This window comes from Cottoperca gobio, chromosome 24, assembly GCF_900634415.1.
Source record: "Cottoperca gobio chromosome 24, fCotGob3.1, whole genome shotgun sequence".
Lineage (NCBI taxonomy): Eukaryota > Metazoa > Chordata > Actinopteri > Perciformes > Bovichtidae > Cottoperca > Cottoperca gobio.
Genome location: NC_041378.1, coordinates 18,436,310 through 18,460,313, shown reverse-complemented (window position 1 = coordinate 18,460,313; position 24,004 = coordinate 18,436,310). Strand labels below are relative to the sequence as shown.

General features: G+C 41.0%; 1 protein-coding gene across 1 annotated transcript in view; it reads right to left on the bottom strand.

Annotated features, from left to right (window-relative positions):
- The window catches only part of tnfrsf21 (tumor necrosis factor receptor superfamily, member 21), a 40,753-nt gene that overhangs the window by 11,737 nt on the left and 5,012 nt on the right, over positions 1-24,004 (bottom strand). Inside the window, exons 2-4 of the mRNA XM_029425616.1 lie at positions 18,156-18,855; positions 13,889-14,476; positions 687-952 (exon numbers count right to left, since the gene is read on the bottom strand). Of these exons, the coding sequence (XP_029281476.1) occupies positions 687-952; positions 13,889-14,476; positions 18,156-18,855 (1,554 nt within the window). The remainder of the gene's footprint in view (positions 1-686; positions 953-13,888; positions 14,477-18,155; positions 18,856-24,004) is intronic.

The following is a 24,004-nucleotide window of genomic DNA, read 5'->3' as shown; positions in this document are numbered from 1 at the left end:
AGTACGTTGATTTGTCAGATATTTCATTTGCTGGAATAGTCACAATAAAATAGCATTACCGTCCATGTTCCATGAAAAGTGACTCAAATGACTTTCCAGACAATCTTCTACATCACAATATATATAAATCCATTAATGACATACATTGTGAATGGATTTTAGACACTTCAAGATATAACAACTTAATTCAATTGTAATACATCTCCATCAACACAATAACAGAATAAACAGGTAGAAATCTTTCAAGTTTCAAGTTTGCATTCTGCAGCCCATTTTGGCTCCGCCTCAGCTGGTGATGTCACAGTATCTTTCAGACAGACAAAAAGTCACACCACTTCCTCCCTCACAAACTCACTCATCTCAACAAGTATTTTCCAAAACTCTGTAGTATGTGGAGAGAGGCTGCTACAGTGTCAAATGATTCTCCCAAAAGTGAACTGTTGCTTTAATTTGAGGAATGCAGCTTAACCACATGGACTGGCTCCAATGGGACACACCAGACAGCTTTCCTCAAAGATTAGATTTCAGTGGGAGAGAGATGCAAAGAACAGTGTGTACTACAGCTAGTCCACGTGACATCTCCAGAGCTGAAGATGCAAGACATGTGAACACAGGAAAGATAAAAAATATTTCCTACGCTTCTGCATAAACCTGGTTTAAAACATCCACACATCCATCCAGCCTACCTGTGGGTTGTCCTCCATGACACAGCGGATCTTCTCTACCACGTCGATGCGGCGCTGTCGGTGCAATGCGTTTATCAGCTTGGCCAGGTTGGCGTCGCTGTCCCGGATGGTCCAGTGCTGCAGCGCTGCGTATGCCCGCTCGTGATCGGACAAGTAGCCATTGGAGAAGGCGGCCACCTCCCTCTCCGTGGCGTTCGCCAGCGACTGATAGATGTCTATCCATTGAGTGCCGACCTGGGCCGCCACCAGTTTTAGGATATCCACCCCTGAGCAGAGAAAGAAAAAGAGAAGTTGGAGAACCCAAGCTTAAAGCGGGCTTGTGATCATTTGTTTAACCACTATTTAATAAAAATAAAAATAAAAGCAAATGTGCAGCAGCAAACAATTCCCTCATTTTTAACTAATGGAGCCCTCATGCTATGCATTACAATACACCATTGTTATCTTGCTTTCAATAACACTGAGCATCTACATAGTGTCAGTATGAGAAGGTGTCTGGAATTATACAGTTTCAGCTTGTGCAACTGTCATCTATTGATATGTGTAATTTGGTCAGTTTGTTATTGTCAGGCCTCATCATTCAACCTTACATGCGTCATCAGAGGTTGTTATATCTGTCAACTGCAAGGCAAGAACTGGAAGATTTGATTTGCCTCATATAATCACAAAGCACCAACCTGCTTTCTCGTCAAGCTAGCCAGTTCAACATTCTGGCTTTAAAGAAAAAATCATCTAAGTCAAGTAACAAAAGCGAGTTGCGTCGAGTCAAGCCGTACCATGCAGTGGAAATCATAATTACAGTAGTCTTGTTTAGGGAGGCACAATGAAGGAGAATGCCTCTTCAAAGAGGAACAAGTCCTCCATTGGAGAATTCTATGCAGAAGACCAAGTCCATCCTGTGCAAACGTACGACATAATGCTTCCCCCCTCAACCAAGTCATGAGGCCAGTGGCACTCAAAGAGATAAAGATTCAACTCAGAGCAACAGATCCACCTCTTAACCAACACCTTAGTATACACACACAGGGTGATGCAAGAGGCAACATGTTATTAGTCTTGGATTTCCCTGGATCAGTAGGGGCAATCTCTTATTTCAGTATTAAGACACACAACTGCTGTGTGGTTGGAAGTGGTGGAAGACATTGAGTCATTGATCTTTAAGAGAGACAACTGTTGAGCCGCTACTGCTCTGGTAAGAGAAGGATCTGATTCTCAAAAGCTTTTGTGATTGCACCGAACACGTCAGGTTGAATCCAAAAGCAGGGCCTGTAAACAGAGGTCACGTGGACTCACAAGTGTTGTATAACCAGTACAGGAAGTTCAGTACAGGAGGGGTCAAAACAAATATTGGACCGGTCAACACTTGTTTTTTTAGCCAGTGCTCACACCGTTAAGTATGTGAAGAAATACTAGAACATGGGCACCAGGGGAGACTAAACTTAGCTCTTTAATCATTTTGTCATGACATGTCTTTCTGCAGACTATCAGAGAACAATGCATATCTATCTAGTTATGCTCAAACAGCTACAAGAAAAAGAACAGTGAACTGCATATTTTATGCATATTTTTCTGCTGTTATTTTGGATCACATTTCTTTTGAATGTACAATACACATATACGAGTTTCATACGTCGCTCGATAAATGCAGTCAATTTACCATTAACCATATTTAACAAAAAAGTCCTTGAGTTTCTTTGAGTTTCTCAACGTCTACATTTTTTACAGTGTAATCCCGACCCTGATTTATATTTAGTTCATGCATATTTATGTGGTAAGTTACTTACAACCAACTGAAATGTTGAAAAGTCAATGTGAAAATTGAAAACAGAAACTGGCCTTTGAGGAAAGGAACAAGCTGTAGTTTTTAGAGAGGCACACAATACCTGGAATGTTTTTGTCTCGTCAACTAATATTTAACATCACAGGTGTGCAGGTAGGTGTCAGAGTTGTATCTGATTACTGGATCAAGTTGCCATGGAAATACTGCACAATGCACATTTGCAGCAAAAAAAATAAATCATTTTTCAAGTTATTGTTACAGAATGGCTAGAAATTACTTTTCTATTATTGTTACTGTCATTGTGTCACAGTAAATGTCTCCATCTTAAACACCCTCACACTTCACATTCACAATCCCTCTCGTGACACACACACAAACACACACACACATAACCACTTGGCGTTTCTCTTTGAGCCATGAATATGAATAATGAGTTTTCACAAGTAGTTCTCCCCTTCAGACGCTCTGCTGCCTGTTCAGACACTCTGCTCTACTTCCTCAATGACTCTTATGTGACTTGACAATAACTTTGCTGGAAATATTAATGCTGACTCATGTTTTTTGTGCAAAGACAGTACCTCAGCTGTTTTGTGCGACAGAAAAGGCCATGCTGATATGCATGTGCATGCATTATCCATGCTTTTATTGGTGCATGTTTAAATGTATTTATCATACAAATGCTTGATGCCTCATGAAACAGAAACTTGATAATGATAAATGACATTTTACTTTTTAAAAAGGAAAAAAGAAAAGTTCAAAACATTATCAGGCAATGATTTGGTGACGCCCCTGCAGTAACTCTGAGGACCTCCTAGGGGTCACGGACCCCCTGTTGAAGACCTATGCACTAAACCATATTTTATACACTGAAGCTTCCTGTACTTGACAGGGTCTGTTGGGAAACGAACCCGGGTCTCCTGCGTGGTAGGCAGACTCTCTACCACTGTGCTACCCAGGGGTGATAGGCTCAGATGCAGAGACAGACACAGGCTCGGAGTGGGTTAGAACAGGAGTCTTTACTTTTAGACAAACAGGTGGCAGGACAAAACTCAAAATACCTCCAGACAACTAACAGGTAAAGTCTGGGAAAAAAACAGGATCAACAGAGGATATACGAAAAGCAGGCAGTAAAAGGATCTCAAGAGCTAAAGAGTAAAAAGGCAGTCAACTTAGGAACTCGAGACAAGGGCACAAAAACGGACACTTCAAGAGACGGCTCAAAAACTCACAAACTTGGGCTCCGGCAACAATTCAAGACTCAGCAATGAACAGAAAAAAACAGGCAGCTTATAAAGGCTAGCAAACAAGGAACAGGTGCAACCAATGAAACAATAAAGACAAGCACATGACACACAGAAATGAATGGTGGCGACCCCACATGGTCCAAAGAGGAACTGCAGTCCAAAAACCCTGACAGTACTACATGGCCAGCACATTTCTAAGGCATCAATACAGAATTAATTCCACCACTTTTGATAAGTATCAGGTCGTCCCTGATTAATGTCCACTACAGCAAACATGGTAAGTGCATAAATCCAGGATGATTCAGAAAGATTAAATGGATGTAAGCCAGTGGTAGTAACTCACGGCTCGACAGATACATACACATACTCACGTGTGTGTGTATATATATATATATATATACATATACATATATATATATACATATACACACACATAAATGAGTCGAGAGGCAAATATAAATAACCTGTGTGAAGCCTTCAGACATGCTTAAACAGACACCCTGACATGTCACACAACTCTACCTTTTACATTATCCTCTTCCCAACCCTTGCATTAACCCTCACCCCTGCATGGTTGACGTCAACTTAATTCTTATTTTAACCCTCAACCCAACTCCTAACCCTAAACTAACCTTACCATTAACCCTTACCCTAAAACTCAAAAGGTAAAGGGGGGAACACACACACACACACACAAGATTAATAAACTCATGTGAATCCTGGTGGGACCCAGAGGACCTCGCGTGCGGAGCCTGCAGACACCGTTCAACTTTGTTCGCCGTAACACACAGCGACAGAGGAGAAATCCCCCGACTCTGCATGCTACTGCCACGGCTAACTGACCACATTTAAATGACCTACATACTAAGTCTAGTGATTATTCAGTATGTTAGCCTGCAGATGTGTTGTGTGTTTATTTGTGTGTGTGTGTGTGTGTGTGTGTGTGTGTGTGCTTGCCTTTTATGTAGACTTGCAAGCTCTCCTAAGCATACAATACTGGAATGTCAAACAGCTGCTACTTGCCGCTAGTTGCTGATATTTATCCAAACTGACATGTTTTGTCAAACCGTCATAAAAAAATCACGATCCAACTGCCTGGAGGGGACAAACTGTGAGCTATACTGAAGATGCATCACTAGACAAGGGTGTCATTTTTGCATATCTTACAGCACATAATGAGACACTGTGTTGTGTTAGAAAGTAACACTAAAGTGTCATGTCCTATCTTAGACTCAGAGTGCAGGTGCTAATGGCTCCTGTTGTTACATTAATTGCTTTGTATTTTCCATCAGCCCAGTAAAACTAAAGCGAACTCCTGCATTTGTTGCTGCACCAAGCAGTAGGTTTTTCTTTTCTTTTTTTACTTCTGTTGCAAAGTAACTATCAAAAGTATCTGGTGCTCTGAGCTCAGGGTGCTTAACATTCAATCAGCAAGTTCCTGCTATTTAAAACAAAAAGAAAGGGAGGTCAGCACTTAAGGAAAGGCACAGATCAGTTGTTACTCAGAGTGTTAATATGCTTCATCATCAAATAATTACACTCTTCACCGTTCTTTGATATTTAAAATGATTAAGGTAAGAAGAATTATTTGTTATGGAGTAGGATTTTGTGTGTTGAAATGTACAGTCAATAAACACAAAGTTAAATCAACATTGTTTAAGTCTACAACCACCTCAGTTAATCTAAACATTCTTGCATTAGAAATGTTACCATCTTAATGTTTAAAAGGTTGTGTTTGCTGTAGGTGTCAGCACTAAACACAAAGCACAGCAGAGGCTAATGGGAATGCCTTTAGGTTTGCAGGTATTTGGTCATAAAGTACACAAAGTGTCACGGTTCGGGACAGGGGAGAACCCAAATGCAGAAAACAGACTAAGAGTATAACAAAAAGCGAGCCTTTAATAAAACAAAGCCGAATCAACAATACAAAGTAGCAAATGAAACTGAAACACACAAACCAACCACGGGGCAGATAACATATAAGGTAACATGAATGACCATCCCACAAGGAACACTGAGACAGACAGGGATATATACACAGAAACTAATGAGGGGAACAAGACACAGCTGGGGAGAAAGACACAAGGACAGGAAGTAAAACAAGACACGACACAAGGGGGAGTGAAACTTCAACATAAAACAAGAAACCAAAGTGCACAACTGTGACACAAAGCATCACGGTAGCACTAGTGAACACATCTGGGGATCACAGAAGTCATGAATTCATCCTCTGAGTTCTATGAATGCCCATCCATCCAATACATATTTGAATATATTTCAGTTTGGACCACAGTGGTGGACTAACCAACATACTGTACCAACCATCCCTAAAGCCATGCCACTAGTGTGACATGCTAAACATTGGCTGGTTCCAGCTGCTTTTCTCCGTTTTATATCACTGTCAGGGTTTTCCGTTATTCGGTAGTTACCAGATTTGAAATGGGAACATCTGACATATTTAAATCTCTCCAGTCATAATGTCCAGTGAAAATAATTCCCTCTAGACACAATTTGAATTGTATTCAAATAGCCTAAAATAAAATTCCTTCTTTAACACATTGGTTGTATATAGCATTGTAAACAAGATGGGGTCCGTGTTTCAAGACGGGTTGGGTGGGTTGCCGTCCCTCCCTGCAGGGAGAGAGGGCACAGCAAGCAATACGGCCTGTGTTGTTGTTGTCTGTCTTTACATCGCTGTTGCAATGACCTGATAACATGAAGGATCAATTGAACAAAAAAGCATGTCTGTAAAACAAGAATTGAAGATAAAGCAGAAACACACTGCTGAGCCTCTTTGTCCACAGCACTATTACACTATGACTGTATTACACAAAGCTCTCCCAAACCCACCAAGGATAACACTCAACCCCACTTCCAACTACAATACTGAACTCCCTGTTTGGCTTATCAGAGACAACCCACCTGTCCACCTCATATCATTGATCTCTAGCATCCCAACAACAACACATTGCTCCTCTACAAGAAGTATCACATCCATCTCTCTTCTCTTAAATAATAATAATATAATAAGCTTTATTTGTATAGCACCTTTCATACAAGAATTGCAGCCCAAAGTGTTTCACAGCAAAAAACATAGTACAAGATTAGACGACGATCACGATGTAAATGAGTGCATTTACATCAACACTGTGATTATTGTACTGTAAATGCTCTGTTAATCGTTTCCATATCTGTGCCGTACTTAACGACCCTCCTGCCGGGAAATCACATTCATCACACCATTCTTGTAAATGTTTTCAACTATCAGAGCCATATTTTGAAAGCATGCAGATCAACAATGGGCCCCTGTGGCCTTTCAACTGGTTTACTCCCTTTGCTAACTGGGGTCCACAATATCGGAGCAAAGCAGGTAAGCAGGTAAGTATATACTGCAAAGACAGTGTGGATCTCACATGCTATAAGTGTAAATGCTTCTTTCTTTCACAGCAACAGCTGAATTAGGATGCATTTGACCCCCCTCCCAATTGCTATAGTGGATCTCCTTTGTTTCTGACAATGAACACATTTGGTTGTATAAAGCAACACCCAGGTGTACAAAGTTGGGAGTCAAATTAGATGTCTGTTTACTTCTGCTTATCAAGGTTGCAAAGGCATCCTTCTTCCTGCACAGCTTCAATCTCTTCATGGAGGATCCTGATGTGATCCCAGGGCAGATGGAATATGTAATCCATCCAGCATGTTCTGGTTCAGCCCTCCCAGTTAGACGTGCCTGAAAAAACTCCCCAAGGAGTGTCCAGGAGGAATCCTAACGCCCCAACCACCTCAAGTAACTCCTCTCAACATGAAGTAGCAGCACTCATGCTCATTATACATTAATACATGCTCATTCACATTCACAAGAGAAAATGCTCCTCTCTTTCTCAACAACTACAAACAATTGACACCAGCTGCTGTAGTGGAGCTTTGGTTTGTGTCCCACACATGACTTTAGTTGCATCATTAGGTGATCATGACAAAAAGCTCATGACCATCGGTGAGGTTTGGACTGTACTCTAGATTGACCTGTAGATTGAGAGCTTTTCAGTATTATCTTCAGCATTGTTTTTGTCTGTAAAAAATGAGGTTATATATTAACCATTGCAGAGGGTTTTGTACAAACGTGGAAACAATCAAGTTCAGGATTTGTGATCAGTTCAGCAACGTCGCAGATCTGACTACAATGACAATGACACGGCATTCTGAATTTGCAACGCATCTAATTGTACAGCTGTGGCTGGCCTTTTCTTCATAGCAACAGCTATGACTTATGGGTGCTGAAGCATAAGTGTCCAATACATCATAGAAATGGGAAAGTGTGATGTGGGAACAGAGAGGGAACACTAATTACTGATGGTCATATTAGAATCCTTTAGTATTGTCTGACACACTCTTAATTCTGATTTAAGCAACAATGACCTTCAAATGAAACTGAAATGAAAAATGCCAACATATGGATCCAACAAGTGGTCCCACCTCAGCCCCCTGTTATTGTGTGCAATATGATGTGAAGCAGGGTGCTGTGTGCGTCAGCATCCTAACAAATACCATTCTGTTTATCACATTGCATAGCCCGTTCATTCCAAACTCGGAACACACAACATTAAATTGGTGAAATGTGTTTGTGGCTTTTTTGGGAGCACAACAAGCACTGTATACTTCCAACCACCCCCCCACACAATCTCTGAACTGAGAGCAGGCTACCTCGGCCCACCCTGGTACTGCACAGCGCAGTATATTGTAACACGTGGCTCCCCGCTGGGCTTGGATGTGGAACTTGGCATTATTAACGGTGTGGATGTTTAACGAGGGAGGATGGTGGGCAGGTAGAATGTTGTTTTCCTTCATGTTTTCCTCTACAATCTGCATCTGACTTTGGAAGTATATGTTGTAAATAATATGCCTGGTGACCACACCAAGCGCAAACTGCCTCTATCTGATGTTCTCTTAAAATGACCATTATGATTTTCCATGTTGATGACCATTAACTACAAACTGGATACATTATACATTAGAGATGAACATTTTCCAGTACACCATAATGTCTTGGATTGATTTGCTTCTTTCAAGACTGCCGGTGGTTTTTATTAATTTCACTGAAGTTTGAGAAACATTTTGAAACATTGATCCATTTACCTTGTGTTAATGAAACAGAATTCAAGGCTGATCAGAAATTCGATTTCAAAGAGCTGCCAACAAGCTACTTTTTGAAAACCAAAAACAATGGCAAATTCCAATTATGTCCACCTTTACTTACCGTTTAACTTCCAGGTTTTACTTTTGGACAGCATGTCTCGTAAATGACAAGTGCTATCAAAATCTTTGACAAAACATGTGGCCAATATAATGGTCAGTCTGATGGATTCCGATCTCAGACTGAAACATGTAAAACCACCAGTATGGTCCATAAAGGGTTCATTATGCGCCAGGCAAATCTGTTTATATCTGTTCTAAATAGCCGAGGTGGCGAGTAAAGCTTGGGACGATAGCCTCCTATTATCGCTTTCTCGATCTCTCTCCAACAATCCCTCTCTGTTTTCTGCGTGTCTTCGTAGTCCTGACGCAGTAAATAAACGGGAATTAGAAAACGCCCTTTCGTACAGTCTCTCCCTGAAGGCATTTGTGATATCATACTTGGGTTGTACAAACAAAAAGTAGTAAAAACATATCAAATCTTGCCTCGTGTCTCACCTCTGCACACCTGGCCAATCAATGCATAAAGTGGGCTTGATTTTCAGATTGTCTATTGTATCACTAAGCAGCTTCATAATAAACACTTAATACGACAAAATGCAGAGGACAAACGTTTAGGGTAACAGCAAGGTCAGTTTACTGTAGCCTCAAGCTAACCTTTTGAAAAACTTTGTTTTGTGATTGTTTAATTTGTTTCAGATAAACAAATAGGTTATTCAGATTCTGTGCAATAAAAATCTGGCCCATGGCCTTGGAAAGCCCCATTCAGCCCTTCTGTGGTGGAGTAGCAATTTTCACTACATCCTGAACAGCTTTGAACAAATGCCAAGTACTGTATGTGTGTGATCTGCGCTTTGACGTTTCCCTTTCTTTTTTCCTTTATTGCCTGAGTGTTTTAACTTCTCTAGTAAAGGAGCATTACAACCTTCAAGGGGAGCCAGCCACGCACCTTGGAAGGATTAAGAAGCTGTTTTGTTTTATGTTTCAGAGAGCTGTGTAAAAGGGCTATTTGGGTTGCATGTGTATGCATACATCTCCACGTAAATACATGCATATGGGCACAGAATTACTCATCCAATCTGGAGAACACACATTCCCTCAATACAGACACATACACACAAAAAAATTCAATACCTTAAAGGCTTCAACACTGATCGTCACACAGAAATTGGTTTTAGCTAGAAATATTTCCACAATTATTTTTCCAAGGAAATATCCTGTGTGTTGTCATTTCTAGCAACAGCAACAGCACTAAGCATCATCATCATTACATTACATTACAGAGCGACTTACAGTGAACTAACTACAGGGACAGTCCCCCTGGAGCAACTCAGGGTTAAGTACCTAACTCACAACCTTCTCGTTTGGAAGGCGTACCACCAGACCACTAGGCCATCACAACCATCATGTTTGCCTCCTACTAACAGTCAACGTTGTTGTTTTTTTTAACAATGACCAAGATCGTTCCCTAACCTTAACCTCAGCTAGAAAAAAAAAAAAAAAAGTTTAATAAATATTTTTTGTAAAAGTTAGAAGGAGTTTTGGAAGGCTATGACAAATGTGCCCAGAGTAGAAGCCAATTGGGCTCTGAGTTGTGAGGACCAGGAGTGAGAAGCACTCAACACAACACGGTTCAGATGATTTCCTATGAAATCTGATCTGCAGTGCAAAGGCTGGTAGATGCTCATTTTGCCACTAATGGTTTGATTGCTTTGGTTATTTGCCTCTTCTTACAGAAAATCAAATAAAGTTAATTAGAGACCCGATGTAATTACAGCAAAACAAAATATGTATTTTTTTAAACATAACACTGTCATATTATCACCATATAAAGTTATTATGACACAATAAACAACAGCAATTAACTCATTAAACATCAAGCAGAACATGATAAGCATTCAATAAAAGTTGTGTTTCTTACAAATTGATTAATATAATAAGTCCAGTGTTCACTGTCTAGCTCTGTTTTGCTCAGAAGTGCTGAAATGCTTTGTAGAGCTGAGAGGAAATGCAGAGTTGAGTTGGTCTGTGGGTCGACCAATCCACTTTACATATTGTCATTTGGTTCTGATTCTGATTAATCTCTTTTGATGTTAAAGAAGTTGCTTAAAAGTTACGTGTCTCTTTTTATATCTATACCTCTCTTTGTCAGGCATCTAAAGAGGGGGTCGTTTTTCAGGCTGACTAAGGAACGTGAGACAGAACGGGCACCCCCTAATTACTACATATGTATAAACTTGAGTGGCATATGAAACTGGACCTTCAATTATATAAAAAAACATACCTTGTTATGGCATACAAGACTAAGCTATTAAAATAATAATAATAATAATAATAATAATAATAATAATAATAATAATAATAATAATAATAATAATAATAATAATAGTAATAATAATAATAATACACAGCTGTAGCAAACTAGTTCCCCATTGTGGATAGGTGCCGCACAGTGATTTAGCACAGGTTAGCTAGCTCACGTGATAGCACGAGGATTCGTGTGTAACCGTTAGACTATCATCAATGTTGTGTAAATTAAATGGGTTGTCTTTTACGAATAGTCAGATTTATCTTTGCTAATAACATGTTGGATTAATGTTACAGTTCTGGGTATTTTCAGACAAAACAAAACATTAAAAACAATATCAAACAAGAATATGGCGGCCCCCATGCAGTAACTCTGAGGACCCTCTAGGTGTCACAAACCTGCCGCTGAAGACCCGTGATCTAAAGTATCTAGGCTAACAAGGGCTGCTAGGTAACGGCAGGGAACCCCAGTGTGGTTAGCCAAGAATGGTCGAATACAACATTTCACCCTGTCAGACACACAACCCTCCTCCAACATACGCACACACACCACTCTCACTCTCTCACTCTCCTCATTTCCTTCTGCCTATATAACTCTTTGTCACCATGTAAGAGACCAGATTGACCCACTAATGTGTCTTGCCAACCAAACAACAACCCTGATGCAGCTGAAACCAGATTACTCCAGTTCTCCGTGGTCAGGCACTGAGGGAGCAGAGAGAGGGTGGCGGGTGGCTCGGCTTTATAACACCAGCACACGCAGACGCACACACACACACACACACAGAGTTTCAAAGTGGAGAATCGAGTGTCTCAGGCAAGAGATGTCCCCTGGGTTTGGATATTTTCTCTCTTTGTTTGAAATCAAGAGCTCAGCTGTGGGGCAAAATGTACTATACCTTTTGATAGCCACAGTTTCAACAGACGGGAGCTAAAGAGGAGTTTAAGGGGGAACAGTAGTAAGATGGAGAAAAGTGAAATCATACATTTTAAAAACAGGGTTTCTACACCTTTTCCAAAGTCAAATTCAAGCACTTTTCAAGCACTTCAAGGTGCACTTTCAAGCTTTTTCAACAAATTACATATTTATACACAGTATATACCGGATACTTATTATTGGACTTCTTAATCACATTAAATTGAATATTATTGTGCTATAAACAACCCATATTATGTTTTGTGACAGCATTCTACAGAAGGGCTCCAAATTAAAGAAAACACAACAAAGTTTCATGTTTCAAAATGTGTCACCTGTTTGTAGACTTAACAACCCTATACAACCTAAATTCCAGTTTCAAGCATTTAATTCAAACTCCAGGCACTTTTCAAACCTTGAAAAGACACATTAAGATTCAAGTGTTTTCAAGGATTTCCAGTACCCATGGAAAACCCTGTAGAAAAGAGGGTATTGAAAGCTAGAGATACAAAGCAGCAAAAGAAAAGCAGGAAGACAGGAAGAGGTAAAAAAATAAGGCTTAGTGAGTGTAACAGAAGAGGAAGAAATTAAAAGACTGAGTGAAAGAACAAAACAGGAAGAGAAAATTAGCGGCATACGACAAATGAAAGAAGGAAGCTGAGAACAAGAGAGATGAGGAAAGGAAACAGACACCAAGATGCAATTGAAGAGAGCAGTGATGCAACCTGAGTGTGTGTGTGTGTTGGGGGTGGATCGTGACACCAGGATGTTACAACAGGGTTATGTCCTTGCTTGTGTAACTACTGTCCTCCACACCATGTGCCAGAATGGATTGGATCAGATACCCACAGCGGTTCGATCACGTCAACAGATGGTTGTACACTGCTCAGGAGCAGAACTAACGCATGCCATTACACCAGACTGGGACATCCAGTATGCAACTAAAAGTCCATGACCTCCCATGTTAGATGTAGATCATGTAGAGCATAGGTCTTCAACAGGGTGAGGCACTGCAGGGGGGGGGGGGGGTCGCAAAATTGTTTGTAGATAAAGCAAATATATTTTTATAAAAAATATTTATTTTTATAAATATTTATTTTTCCCAAAATAATTATTTGCACATTCACATCCCCCCGTCGCACAGAACTCACTCCGACAGCACCCCCCCTCGTACAGAACTCCGACAGCACCCCCCCGCGTACAGAACGTCACAATCACATTGACATTGTCATAAACATGACATCATATGCTGTATGTAATCTTCAGTGTAAGCTTTGAATATTGACATTTTTCAAATTTGTATTGAGGGCAGTATTGAAAGGTGTAGAGTTGTCATGGTGATGGTAGTCATTTAGACATGTGAGATTTAGTTTCTCTGACAACATCTGTGAAATTTGGTGCTGTCTATGTGTTGCTTCCAAGATCCATTGCAGCATCTGATTTGATATTAGCACCTTAGTCAAGAATTTTCATTCAGATGTAAATGAGAAACTCAACTACTGTCAAACCTGTTTGCTCAGCTAAACGTTTCCTTACTCAATCTAATTTACTGTCCTAAGTATACGTATGTGTGTGAATGGGAAAGTGTAGAGTCCTCTATAGTGGATTAGCATAGCTTCATATGTCACTCCATCAAGAAAACAAGGTCCAAGACACTTAATGTTGGTTTTCACTTTTACTTGTCATCCATCTGTATGCTAAAGCAACCTCCCACAATCTTTCATTAGAACCACTCTTGTTGAAATCAAAAGCACAGCAGGGTTACCTTGTCCATTGGAGTAGTAGATCCACTTTTCTTTGACCTGCGATCGAGGCACAGATGTTTTTTTCTGAATTGCCTTCTCAATGATGCTGCTAGGGTCCTGCATGGGGCCCTTCTTCAGCACGTGAGAGCTTCGCTTCACGCTGCAGATCACGATCACCACCAGCACCAGCAGGAGCAGCAGCACTATCATCCAGGGGAGGTGCTCGTTGATGTCAAAGTGATCATGTGTGCTTGGCCTTGGAGATCCCCTGCGAGTGGGCCTGTAGTAGCTGGAGACCCCACTTCCACCACCTCCGCTCCCCTGTCCGGCTACCTTGCTGATACCCAGCCCTACCCTGACTACTTCTGCACCCTCCAGATCCTCCATCCCCCTCTTGTTGGGGCCTGTCACAGGGTCAGAATTGGGTTGCCCGGGCTCGGGCTTAAGTTCTAAGAGATGCTTGTGAGCTGGAAGCGGTGGAATCCGCGGAGGATCACGATTTTGTGGGATTGGAGCGCCAGGCCAGTTGAGGAGTAGCCCCTCTGCATGGTGGTCTTCCCTACCCGGGTTTCTCCTTAGTTGAATGGCTGCTGACTGACTGTAGGTGCCTGTGATGAGAGAAAGGGATTGATATAGACGAAGATACAGCAAGCAAGAAGATGAGGGAGAACAAAGCAAAAAGACAAGATAGTACAGAAGTAGGAGATGAAAGACAACACAGAGAGAGAAAGAGGAAATTAAATTCACTCACTTGCTTAACATAGACAATGAAAACAGAAGGCGTCACGGGAGGGAATCCTAACACTTTAATCCATGCAAGCAATCTAGTACACAAACAGAAGGAGGAATAACCTTCCCCCTGCTGACTTCCTCCATCATTGGGTGCCAACCCAGTGTGCACTGGAGCCCAACTGATACTTGATTTGTCAGGCTGTTATCAATGTCTAAGACTTGAAAGAGCCATTTTTTTTATTCACTTAGGATTCCTTACATTTGTTTATTAAAGATTTGTGACCAAGATATGTAGTAAGCAGGACATTTTACTTTTTTTTTTTACATTTTACTTTTATTTACAACTATTGGTTTCAACAAAGTGGCGAGTGAATGAGGTACAATCCAAGCCACAACAGACGGAGTAGGAGAAGCCACTGAAAATACAGCAAGTGCCACAAGGCTCAGTTTTGAATTCCACCTGATACAAGTATTACAGATGTGTAGGAAATCATATTTTTTGCTTTCTGAGACAAAAGACAAAAGGCATATTAGGTGATCTTAGGTTTGGTCATCTTGGAAGAGGTAGGGCTTAAACAGTTTTCAAAGACAGAAATGAATGCTACTGACCAAATCAAGTTAGGTATCTAATTTTACAACGAGGGGACACTGCAGGAGAAGGGTTTGGATTGAGATTGAGACTAGCTGATGTACATCGCTTGATCGTTGCAAATGAGAAGGCGAATACACCTGAATGATGGTAGGAGTTCAAATAGGTGGGTATCATTGGATACGCGAGCATTAGTGACTTGAACTTAATGTGAGTCCTACACATTGTGGGTCTTACCACGCATACTGGCAGCACTACAGTAGTCAAGGCAAGAGATGACAAGGAGTTAAGTGGCACACTCAGTCAGGTAAGACCTGATATTTCTGATGAACAGTGACAATGTTAGGAGTTGGTTCTTTAAGATAAACAGCCGGTGGCACTAATTCTCCCATTGGGTGCAATTCAACCATTGCAAAAGTAGACGCCGCAAAGAGATCATTTAAAATAAGCTACACTCAAACCTGAAATATTAGAAAATCATGTAGAAAACATGATGGAAATATGATATGTTTTGTTTGTTTCATGAATTTACATATAAATCTTGGTATATTCCCGATACAAAAGTACAATTTGCCTGTACTCTTTCCACCACGCTGAGGCCCAGCTGTGCCACACTCCCTAATCTCACAGCAGATGAGCTCTGAATTGCTCACCCCACAGTCCGTCCCTTGAATAAGTTTAAGCGTGGGCCAATCTAATCAGATTTAGAATTCCAACGCAGGAATAATTTGAAAAAAAACCAAAGGGATTGGGATGGACTAACAATTCACACTCGAACAAATCTCTGTAATCTGTTGAAACGGAAAAAGAACAATTAGGATTGTCCAGTTTGAAATGGACATATGGGCAAACAACTAAGATAGGACAGAAGTAAGAGTTGAGCGACAACACAGAGAGAGAAAGAACAACAACAGCAGGGACAGTGTTTTTCAGACATGGGAACAAACTGTAATGGTCACTCGATATTAATGCGTTATTAACCTCTATTGATTATGGCTACTGCTCGCTCTGTGCCTCTGTACTGCTGCTAGTGAGATTGGTGTTGTATAATGACATTAGATCATACATGGGCTGCTGAATGATTTTAGGATTGTCACTTGGATGGGTGTTAAAGCAGACAGGTACACAGGTGCAGGTCTAATTCACTAAGTAAGGCTGATGTTGTTGCTGGCAGCAAGAGGTCTTTAACATACCATTTCAACTTTTTTAGAGTAATACAGAAGACTTTCAGGTGATGTAATGCACCCTCAGCAACCATAGTGGGAGTTTTGTGTGGACTTAATACAACTAAAGCGTCACAGTAATGAAATTGTCATTACAAATGCCTTCATCCTAATATCTAGAGATCAGAATTAGAGAGAGCAATTTGTTTGGCTATTTGCTGACAAATTCAAACTGTGATATAATGTTTTTATGTTTTTTATAGATTTGAATATTTATTCAAATCATCACTTTTATCATTCAAAGTATCAATATTGAAAAAATATCTTTGATGGAGGATTCCATCTTTTCTTTTTCTGTCGAGGCTGTAAACAATACAACTACTTTCTTCTGCTATGATAAATGTGCGTTTACTGACATGGTGATATGTTCCATGTACAAGTATCTCCGTGTCTTTAACCCAGTTGATATATATTTAAACATTCACAAACAAATTCTGTGCTGGACATCTATGGTTGCTAGGGAGATTTGTGATGTAACTTTTGTCACTGCTGCTATTGTTGTGTAAAGTGTTTAAAGACAACTCTTTCTCTGCTCCTTTTCCACCCTCTCCACTGACAAAAACACAGGTGATATGGGGTCAAATTAACTGTCTGAGAAGCCATCGATCCCATGCCAACACAAACAGTAGTGACAGTATTATAGGTGCGGGGGTCTGTGTGTCAGGAGGGGTATGGATGGTTGATTCTGAGAAATGACCGGCTGACTGAGACAAGACTGATGTAAAGACAGTAAGAGATATAACGAGGGAGGAAGGAGGACAAAGAACAGGAAGACAAAAGAGAAAGAGAAGGAATTTTCACATTGTCCCGTCTAGGATGGTGATAGAGGAAGACTGAAATACCCATAACTCCTCTTGACCACACATAGTAACATTCCTAAGATAGGGAGCTGCCTCCAATTTGTTTCCATACCTACGAATGTCCTTTTTCAGAAATTCCAAATGTCATTGACGTAATGATGCTGCAACAGCAACTTGAGCAATAATGCGTATTAATACTAAATACTCTATACACAAAAATCTGAAAAAGATGCAAAAAATATTTAAGACTTTGAGTCTTGAGTCCAATTCAGTCAAAGTAACAGTTCAACAGTATGCTGAAGTAAATGTAAGAACATTTTGATTATTTTACTGATTCTTTATTCACTCTTTTAAAAAGGCATTAATGTTTTATAAAACTGTTTCTTATAGGGGAAAAGTATAAATTAATGTTATATAGAGTGCAGCAGAAAGGCAATTACCTTAAATGTAAGACTGGAGGCAGAGGGAAACTAAAAAGTGCTTCAACTGTCTTTATTTAATCTGTATACAAACAGCAAAGTCAAAATGACAGTTTGTGGTTTTAAGGGGAGTTATGTGTTGCAAAGATTTATCTGTAAACTCGGGCTAGCAACCTGCTGCTGAATGATTAACTGTTTTTCTTCAAGAAATAGTTAAAGCCCAAAATGTTTATACATACATCTCTTAAGCGAATAGAGCCAGGCTGTGAGGCATCTTCTCTTCTATACTCATATCAAGAAAGGGAAATCTTCCCAAAATGTTTAACTATTAGGTTGCCATTGAAATACTGAAGAAATGATATCCATACTTAGGCTCTTATTAGGGTAAATCAGTCCATTTCAGGGGCTGGCCCATCTCAACAAGCCATAACGCCACATGAAGCCATGTGAAACGTATATTCACAGTAATTAACGTTCTCAGAATTGGACATTTTAAATGGCAAAGAAAAAACAGTGTCCCTCACCTTTATGTGCAGGTCCACTTAGTGATGATGGAGGAGTTGATGAAGAAGGGTCCTCTGCAAGCACAGCCTGTGCAGGCCCCAGTAGGGTGGTTGTGGAGACAGGCGCAGATGAAGAGGTAGAAGGGGGTCCACAGACGTTATCTGTCTCTTTAGTCCCTGGTGTGAGCTGCACCAGTCCCTGAGCTTGACAGTCTGTGTGAGTTCGGCACTTCACCACACTCGACTCCATATCTGAGAAAGTCCCCTTGGTGCACGGCCTACAGAGCACGTCGTCTGTTTCACTGCCCCGTCTTTTAACCCTGGTCCCTGGTGGACACAGCGAATGGGGCTTACACTCTGTGTCACCATGCCCAAACAAAAAGCTGTTGGTGGGACATGTGCAGACTCGGTCCTGGATGGGAGTGCAGATCACTTTCTCAATGAAGCCTGCAGGACACGGAACCCGACAGGGATGGCATTTCTGCAGCCCATTCTCGCCCCTTGTAAAGGTGCCTTCAGGGCAGCGGCTGCACTCCCTAACAGCTGTTGGGGAGCAGTGGACGGACACATGGGTCCCTGCAGGGCACTTGTCACAGACCAGCTGGGTGCCCGAGTCGGGGTCGGTGTGCTGATAGTGGCGGGGAGAGAGGAGGGATCGGTCAGCTGGGCTGGATGTGGTCAAAACCCGGGCTGAGATGTCAACCACCACTGTACATAAGAGCTGAGAGGAGAAGAAAGTGTGGAAGTTAAAGAGAAATCAAGAAAATGGCAATAATATTTAGATATAGACATTTGAAATATAGGTCACAAAATAAGATATCTGCAAATGTTTCCTCTGAATGGTCCTTGCTTTAGGGAGCATCAATTCTTAGAGCTGTGTTAATATGCCAAAAGATCAAACTCACAAAGTTGTATCCTTATGGGGAACATGAGAACATTATCAAGGCAAAGTGTCTGTCAGTTGGGGCACTAACTAGGGGTGTCGCAATATACTGGTATTGGTAATGAACTTGATATGTAAAAAATGTAATAATGATATAATTTTAATAGATTAATAGATTTATGAATTGTTAACATCACAATCATATCGTTATCGTGAATTATTTGGATATCGTGACAGGCCTAATCCACCAAATACAGAAATGGGAATTTTAGCCAAAGGAAGAACAATCAAGAGGAGACCAACATCATTAAGAGTCCTCATCCAGAGACAATGAATCCCCACAGAGTTAATAGTAAGCTGACAAGATTCTGGATCCTTTTCTGGATCAAAGCTGCTGGACAGATGGATGGATAGACGGACGGACAGATGGACAGCTGACTGGACAAAGAAACAGACAGAAGGACCAAAAGCGCCCAATTCCTAACTAATGGAGACTCCTTTTCACTCTATTTGCCAAAATAAATGTTTGATTTCGGGTTTGTAAACGGACCGGGTCACAAAGTAAGAGATCAGCAGTGAGCAATCCATTCGCACATATTTCTTATTTTATAAGTTGGTAAGAAGCAGGCATACGTGAGTTTGCTGGTTTTGGGTTACATGGACTCTGAAAAGTCCAATTTCCGGTGCTGCTATTTAGGTTCCCAATAGATGAGGCTGCTTTGATAAGATTTGTAGGAAAATATCTCTTTAAAAAACCCATTTAATCCAGCATCCTTCCATGCACTCAGTCCCACGACTCATCCAGTCCTTTTTAAATGATGTGTCCAGCAGTGCACATTCACTTTACAAATGTCTTTTCTGTTCTTCTTAATACACATGGAGTATGACTCTAGTTTTCCTTGTGGTTTTAGTTTAGTATAGTTTTTTTCAGGCCCCACTCTCACCTCTGCTGGGAAGCTGACAGCTCATTGGGTTTAGGAGAATCCCCCCCCCCCCACACACACACACACACACACACACACACACGCTGAGTCATGTCAGAGCAATAACATCAGGCAGCTTCCTATCCAATAATGCTCGAAGGCTGACAGTGCTTTACTGTTTGTTTGTTTTTAATTCAACAATCGCAGACAAAAGTGCTTCATAAATGTTATAATTCAACTTATATATATATATATATATATATATATATATATATATATATATATATATATATATGAAGTTGAATCAATCAATGAGTGCAGTTAATCTGACGTTGCCCAACCCAACAGGTGACTGTAAGGAAAATGAGCGTTGGGAGGGAAAACGTATTATTTTATCATGTGTCATAGTGAACCTATTGACCAATAGGAGCACAGAACAATTAACATGGCAAAGCAAAGCACGACGACCCTCTTCTACCAAATCGACAAGGACGATGAATGGTCCCAGCTTTATTTTCCTTCATCAAACTGAGTTTCCATACTGCAGGTGGATAAGTAAGGTCGGACCTTGGCACCTCCCTCCCAATCCCCTATGTACTTCAAGGTTTGCCTAGTATGCTGCCATGTATCGCAGCCAAGTCACAGCAAGACATTTTGACTACGATTGCCTGATAGGACGTAGAAGAGGAAGAGGAGGATACACAGTGAAGCACAAATAAGGATGGAGACGGGTGGATCTGTGTGCAAAAATGTGTGTTTAAGTGTGTTCTTCCCTGCAGTGTGTGTATATAGACAAATGTGAATAAGCGTCCCTTGTGTGTGGATGCAGAACAAGCAGTTCTGGTGCTGTGATGCACTGAGGGGAGAATGTTGCTGATGACGCACATGAATGTTGGTCATCCATGAGCACTGAACAAAAGCATTAGTTTAGGGTCATACCAATATAGTACAAGTGTATCAAGTTTCCTTCAGAAGTGAAGAGGTTAGGGGGCCAATGAACTGGCTCACATTCAAATTAGGATGTTCAAATAATTAAAACACAATTCATGATGTGTAAGTAATCCACTACGGAGAAAATGTTGAAGTTTTTTCCGAGACGTCGAGGAAGATAGCCATTTTAGGGTTAGTGCTAATAAGAATAAAGCAGTCCATTCTTTCACCGCTACATTGACCTTCCACCGCACCACCCATCGGCTCTTTGTGTTCATTCTCAGAACCTCATCCATAAACATCAGAGCATGTTGTCGACGTGCTGCTCATAACTCTGTTGCGTCAGTAACATCAATGCATTCATTCACATCAACATTCAAAGTGAAACGCTGGTAGAGAACGCACCCAGCTGTAAATGGGAACATTTAGCTTGTTACTAGACAATGCATGCCCCCCCCCCCCCCTATCTGGCTCTATTTGCTTGTTTGTAGAGTTGTATTATTGAAGCAGCATGCCCTGGACATTGCCATAATTGAGGTATATCACTCACTATTTAATTTGAGTTTGTGGAAGAGAAGGCTTGCTTTTCAATGAAACCCGTGGTGCAGATTTTGTTTTTGGGGAAACGGGCTTATTAAAAAATAGCACATGTCAAAAAGAGTCAAGAAAAGGAGCTTAATAACAAATTTTTAGGTAAACACTGACATAGATAATCACACGACCCCTCTATGGCTCATTCTACCTATCTATCTGCAAGATCATGAACATGCAATACTGTATGTAGGCTGGACATCATGCGAACTGAAACTGAAGCAGCTAACCTAAATGGAATTTCAGGTTCCTATGTTCCCAGGTTCCTATGTTCGCAGGTTCCTATGTTCCCAGGATCATATGTTTCCAGGTTCCTATGTTCCCAGGTTCCTATGTTCCCAGGATCATATGTTCCCAGGATCCTATGTTCCCAGGATCATATGTTCCCAGGTTCCTATGTTCCCAGGATCCTATGTTCCCAGGTTCCTATGTTCCCAGGTTCCTATGTTCCCAGGTTCCTATGTTCCCAGGTTCCTATGCTCCCAGGTTCCTATGTTCCCAGGTTCCTATGTTCCCAGGATCATATGTTCCCAGGTTCCTATGTTCCCAGGTTCCTATGTTCGCAGGTTCCTATGTTCCCAGGATCATATGTTCCCAGGTTCCTATGTTCCCAGGTTCCTATGTTCCCAGGTTCCTATGTTCCCAGGATCCTATGTTCCCAGGTTCCTATGTTCCCAGGATCCTATGTTCCCAGGTTCCTATGTTCCCAGGTTCCTATGTTCCCAGGTTCCTATGTTCCCAGGATCCTATGTTCCCAGGATCCTATGTTCCCAGGTTCCTATGTTCCCAGGTTCCTATGTTCCCAGGATCCTATGTTCCCAGGTTCTTATGTTCCCAGGTTCCTATGTTCCCAGGATCCTATGTTCCCAGGTTCTTATGTTCCCAGGTTCCTATGTTCCCAGGTTCCTATGTTATACCTTTTAAAAAGTGTATTAACGCTCATGTTGTGCTAGAAAGAGGCACGTACCTTTTGCTTTCAAAGGGTCAAATTTGAACTAAAAATGTGTAAATGAATCACAAAACAAGAATAAAGAAACATTTTTATCTAATATTATATTTTACTTCATAATTAAAACGTTATCTCTTTATAACCACAAAATCTACATTATTATTATTTTTTTCAATTTTGTGATCCAAATGCCTCATTAACTTTGCTGTTGAAAATGTCATCAAACCAAATCATCAAATTATCAAAACTAGCGGAAGATCTGCCCCACAGAGAACATTGTTTTTTAATGGAATACAGCCGATGACACAGCTCTGTGTGCAGCTCCGGTTTTAAGCCAATGAAGATAATTACTGCAACAGCTGCTCTTCAACATGTCAGGGCAAGAGTAGTAAGGTAATAACAGCAAAATAGATGCTCCTATTTTGGTCAGTGTGTGTGTCTCTCTGTATTCACTGTGAGTGCCACTCCCTCCCAATCAGACACAAGCAACCAGTCGTTTGTCACTGCATTTGCTGTTTGCCATTAGAAAATAAAACGCCAACAAAGACACAAAAAGCAGAAGAGGAGATAAAGTGCAGCACTGGCACTTTGTTAGTACATCCTCTCTCTCTCTCTCTCTCTCTCACACACACACACACACACACACACACACACACACACACACACACACACACACACACACACACACACACACACACACACACACACACACACACACACACACTGCCACCTCTGCAGCTCAGCAAAGCATGAATCAATTGCAGTCTGAGTGCTGCCAGCCTTCCTCTTATTATGCCAACTTTGTCTCTGTATCTTGCCGCACTGCTTATAAACTACATCACCTGGTGCACCAGCCAATCAGACAGCCAGACACAAGGTGATGAGAGAAGAACTGGCCTCTCGTTATATCGCTTTACTCCCACATTGGTACGTCCAGCTCCTAATGCACTGCAGTCCTTTTCACGGCTAGCAATGCTGATGGCACGCCCACACAGCAGACACAACAAATTGTGTTTGGATGAAGACTTTACTTAACATCTGCTTCAAACGGTTCTCAATGTACTATTAAAGGGGCATTCCACCAACTTTACAAATGAAGATCAGCCCATGTAAGCGTTTGTATAATGTCTTGTGTAACTCTGGAGAAGCTTTGTAAAGTCTGAGAAAATCAGGGTTATCCAAAAAAAAAAAATCTGATTGTATAGAAGACTGAGAATATGACAACTTCTCACTTGATGTATTACCGTAGTAAACATTGTACACATGAGTTTACAGTCTCAATCGCTAGTTTCAAGTGTTCCCTAATACAGCCTGATGTTCATTAAGGGAATTATGGTAAAATAGACGATAGAGCAGTGAATGCTTTAGGGCGTGGCTACCTTTTTGATTGACAGGTTGCTATGGCATTGTCTGGTTTTCGTCTTAGCAATTTGACCCTTTCACAGACCAGTCCACAAACCAGTGGATGATGTTACGGGGACGACGCCCACTTCTATGATTTTGAAACTACAGGTAAATAGTGACTATTTATGAATATCTGGTGCGACTCAATCCCAAGGACTTTATTTTTGCTGGGGTTTTATCTGCTGGCGGA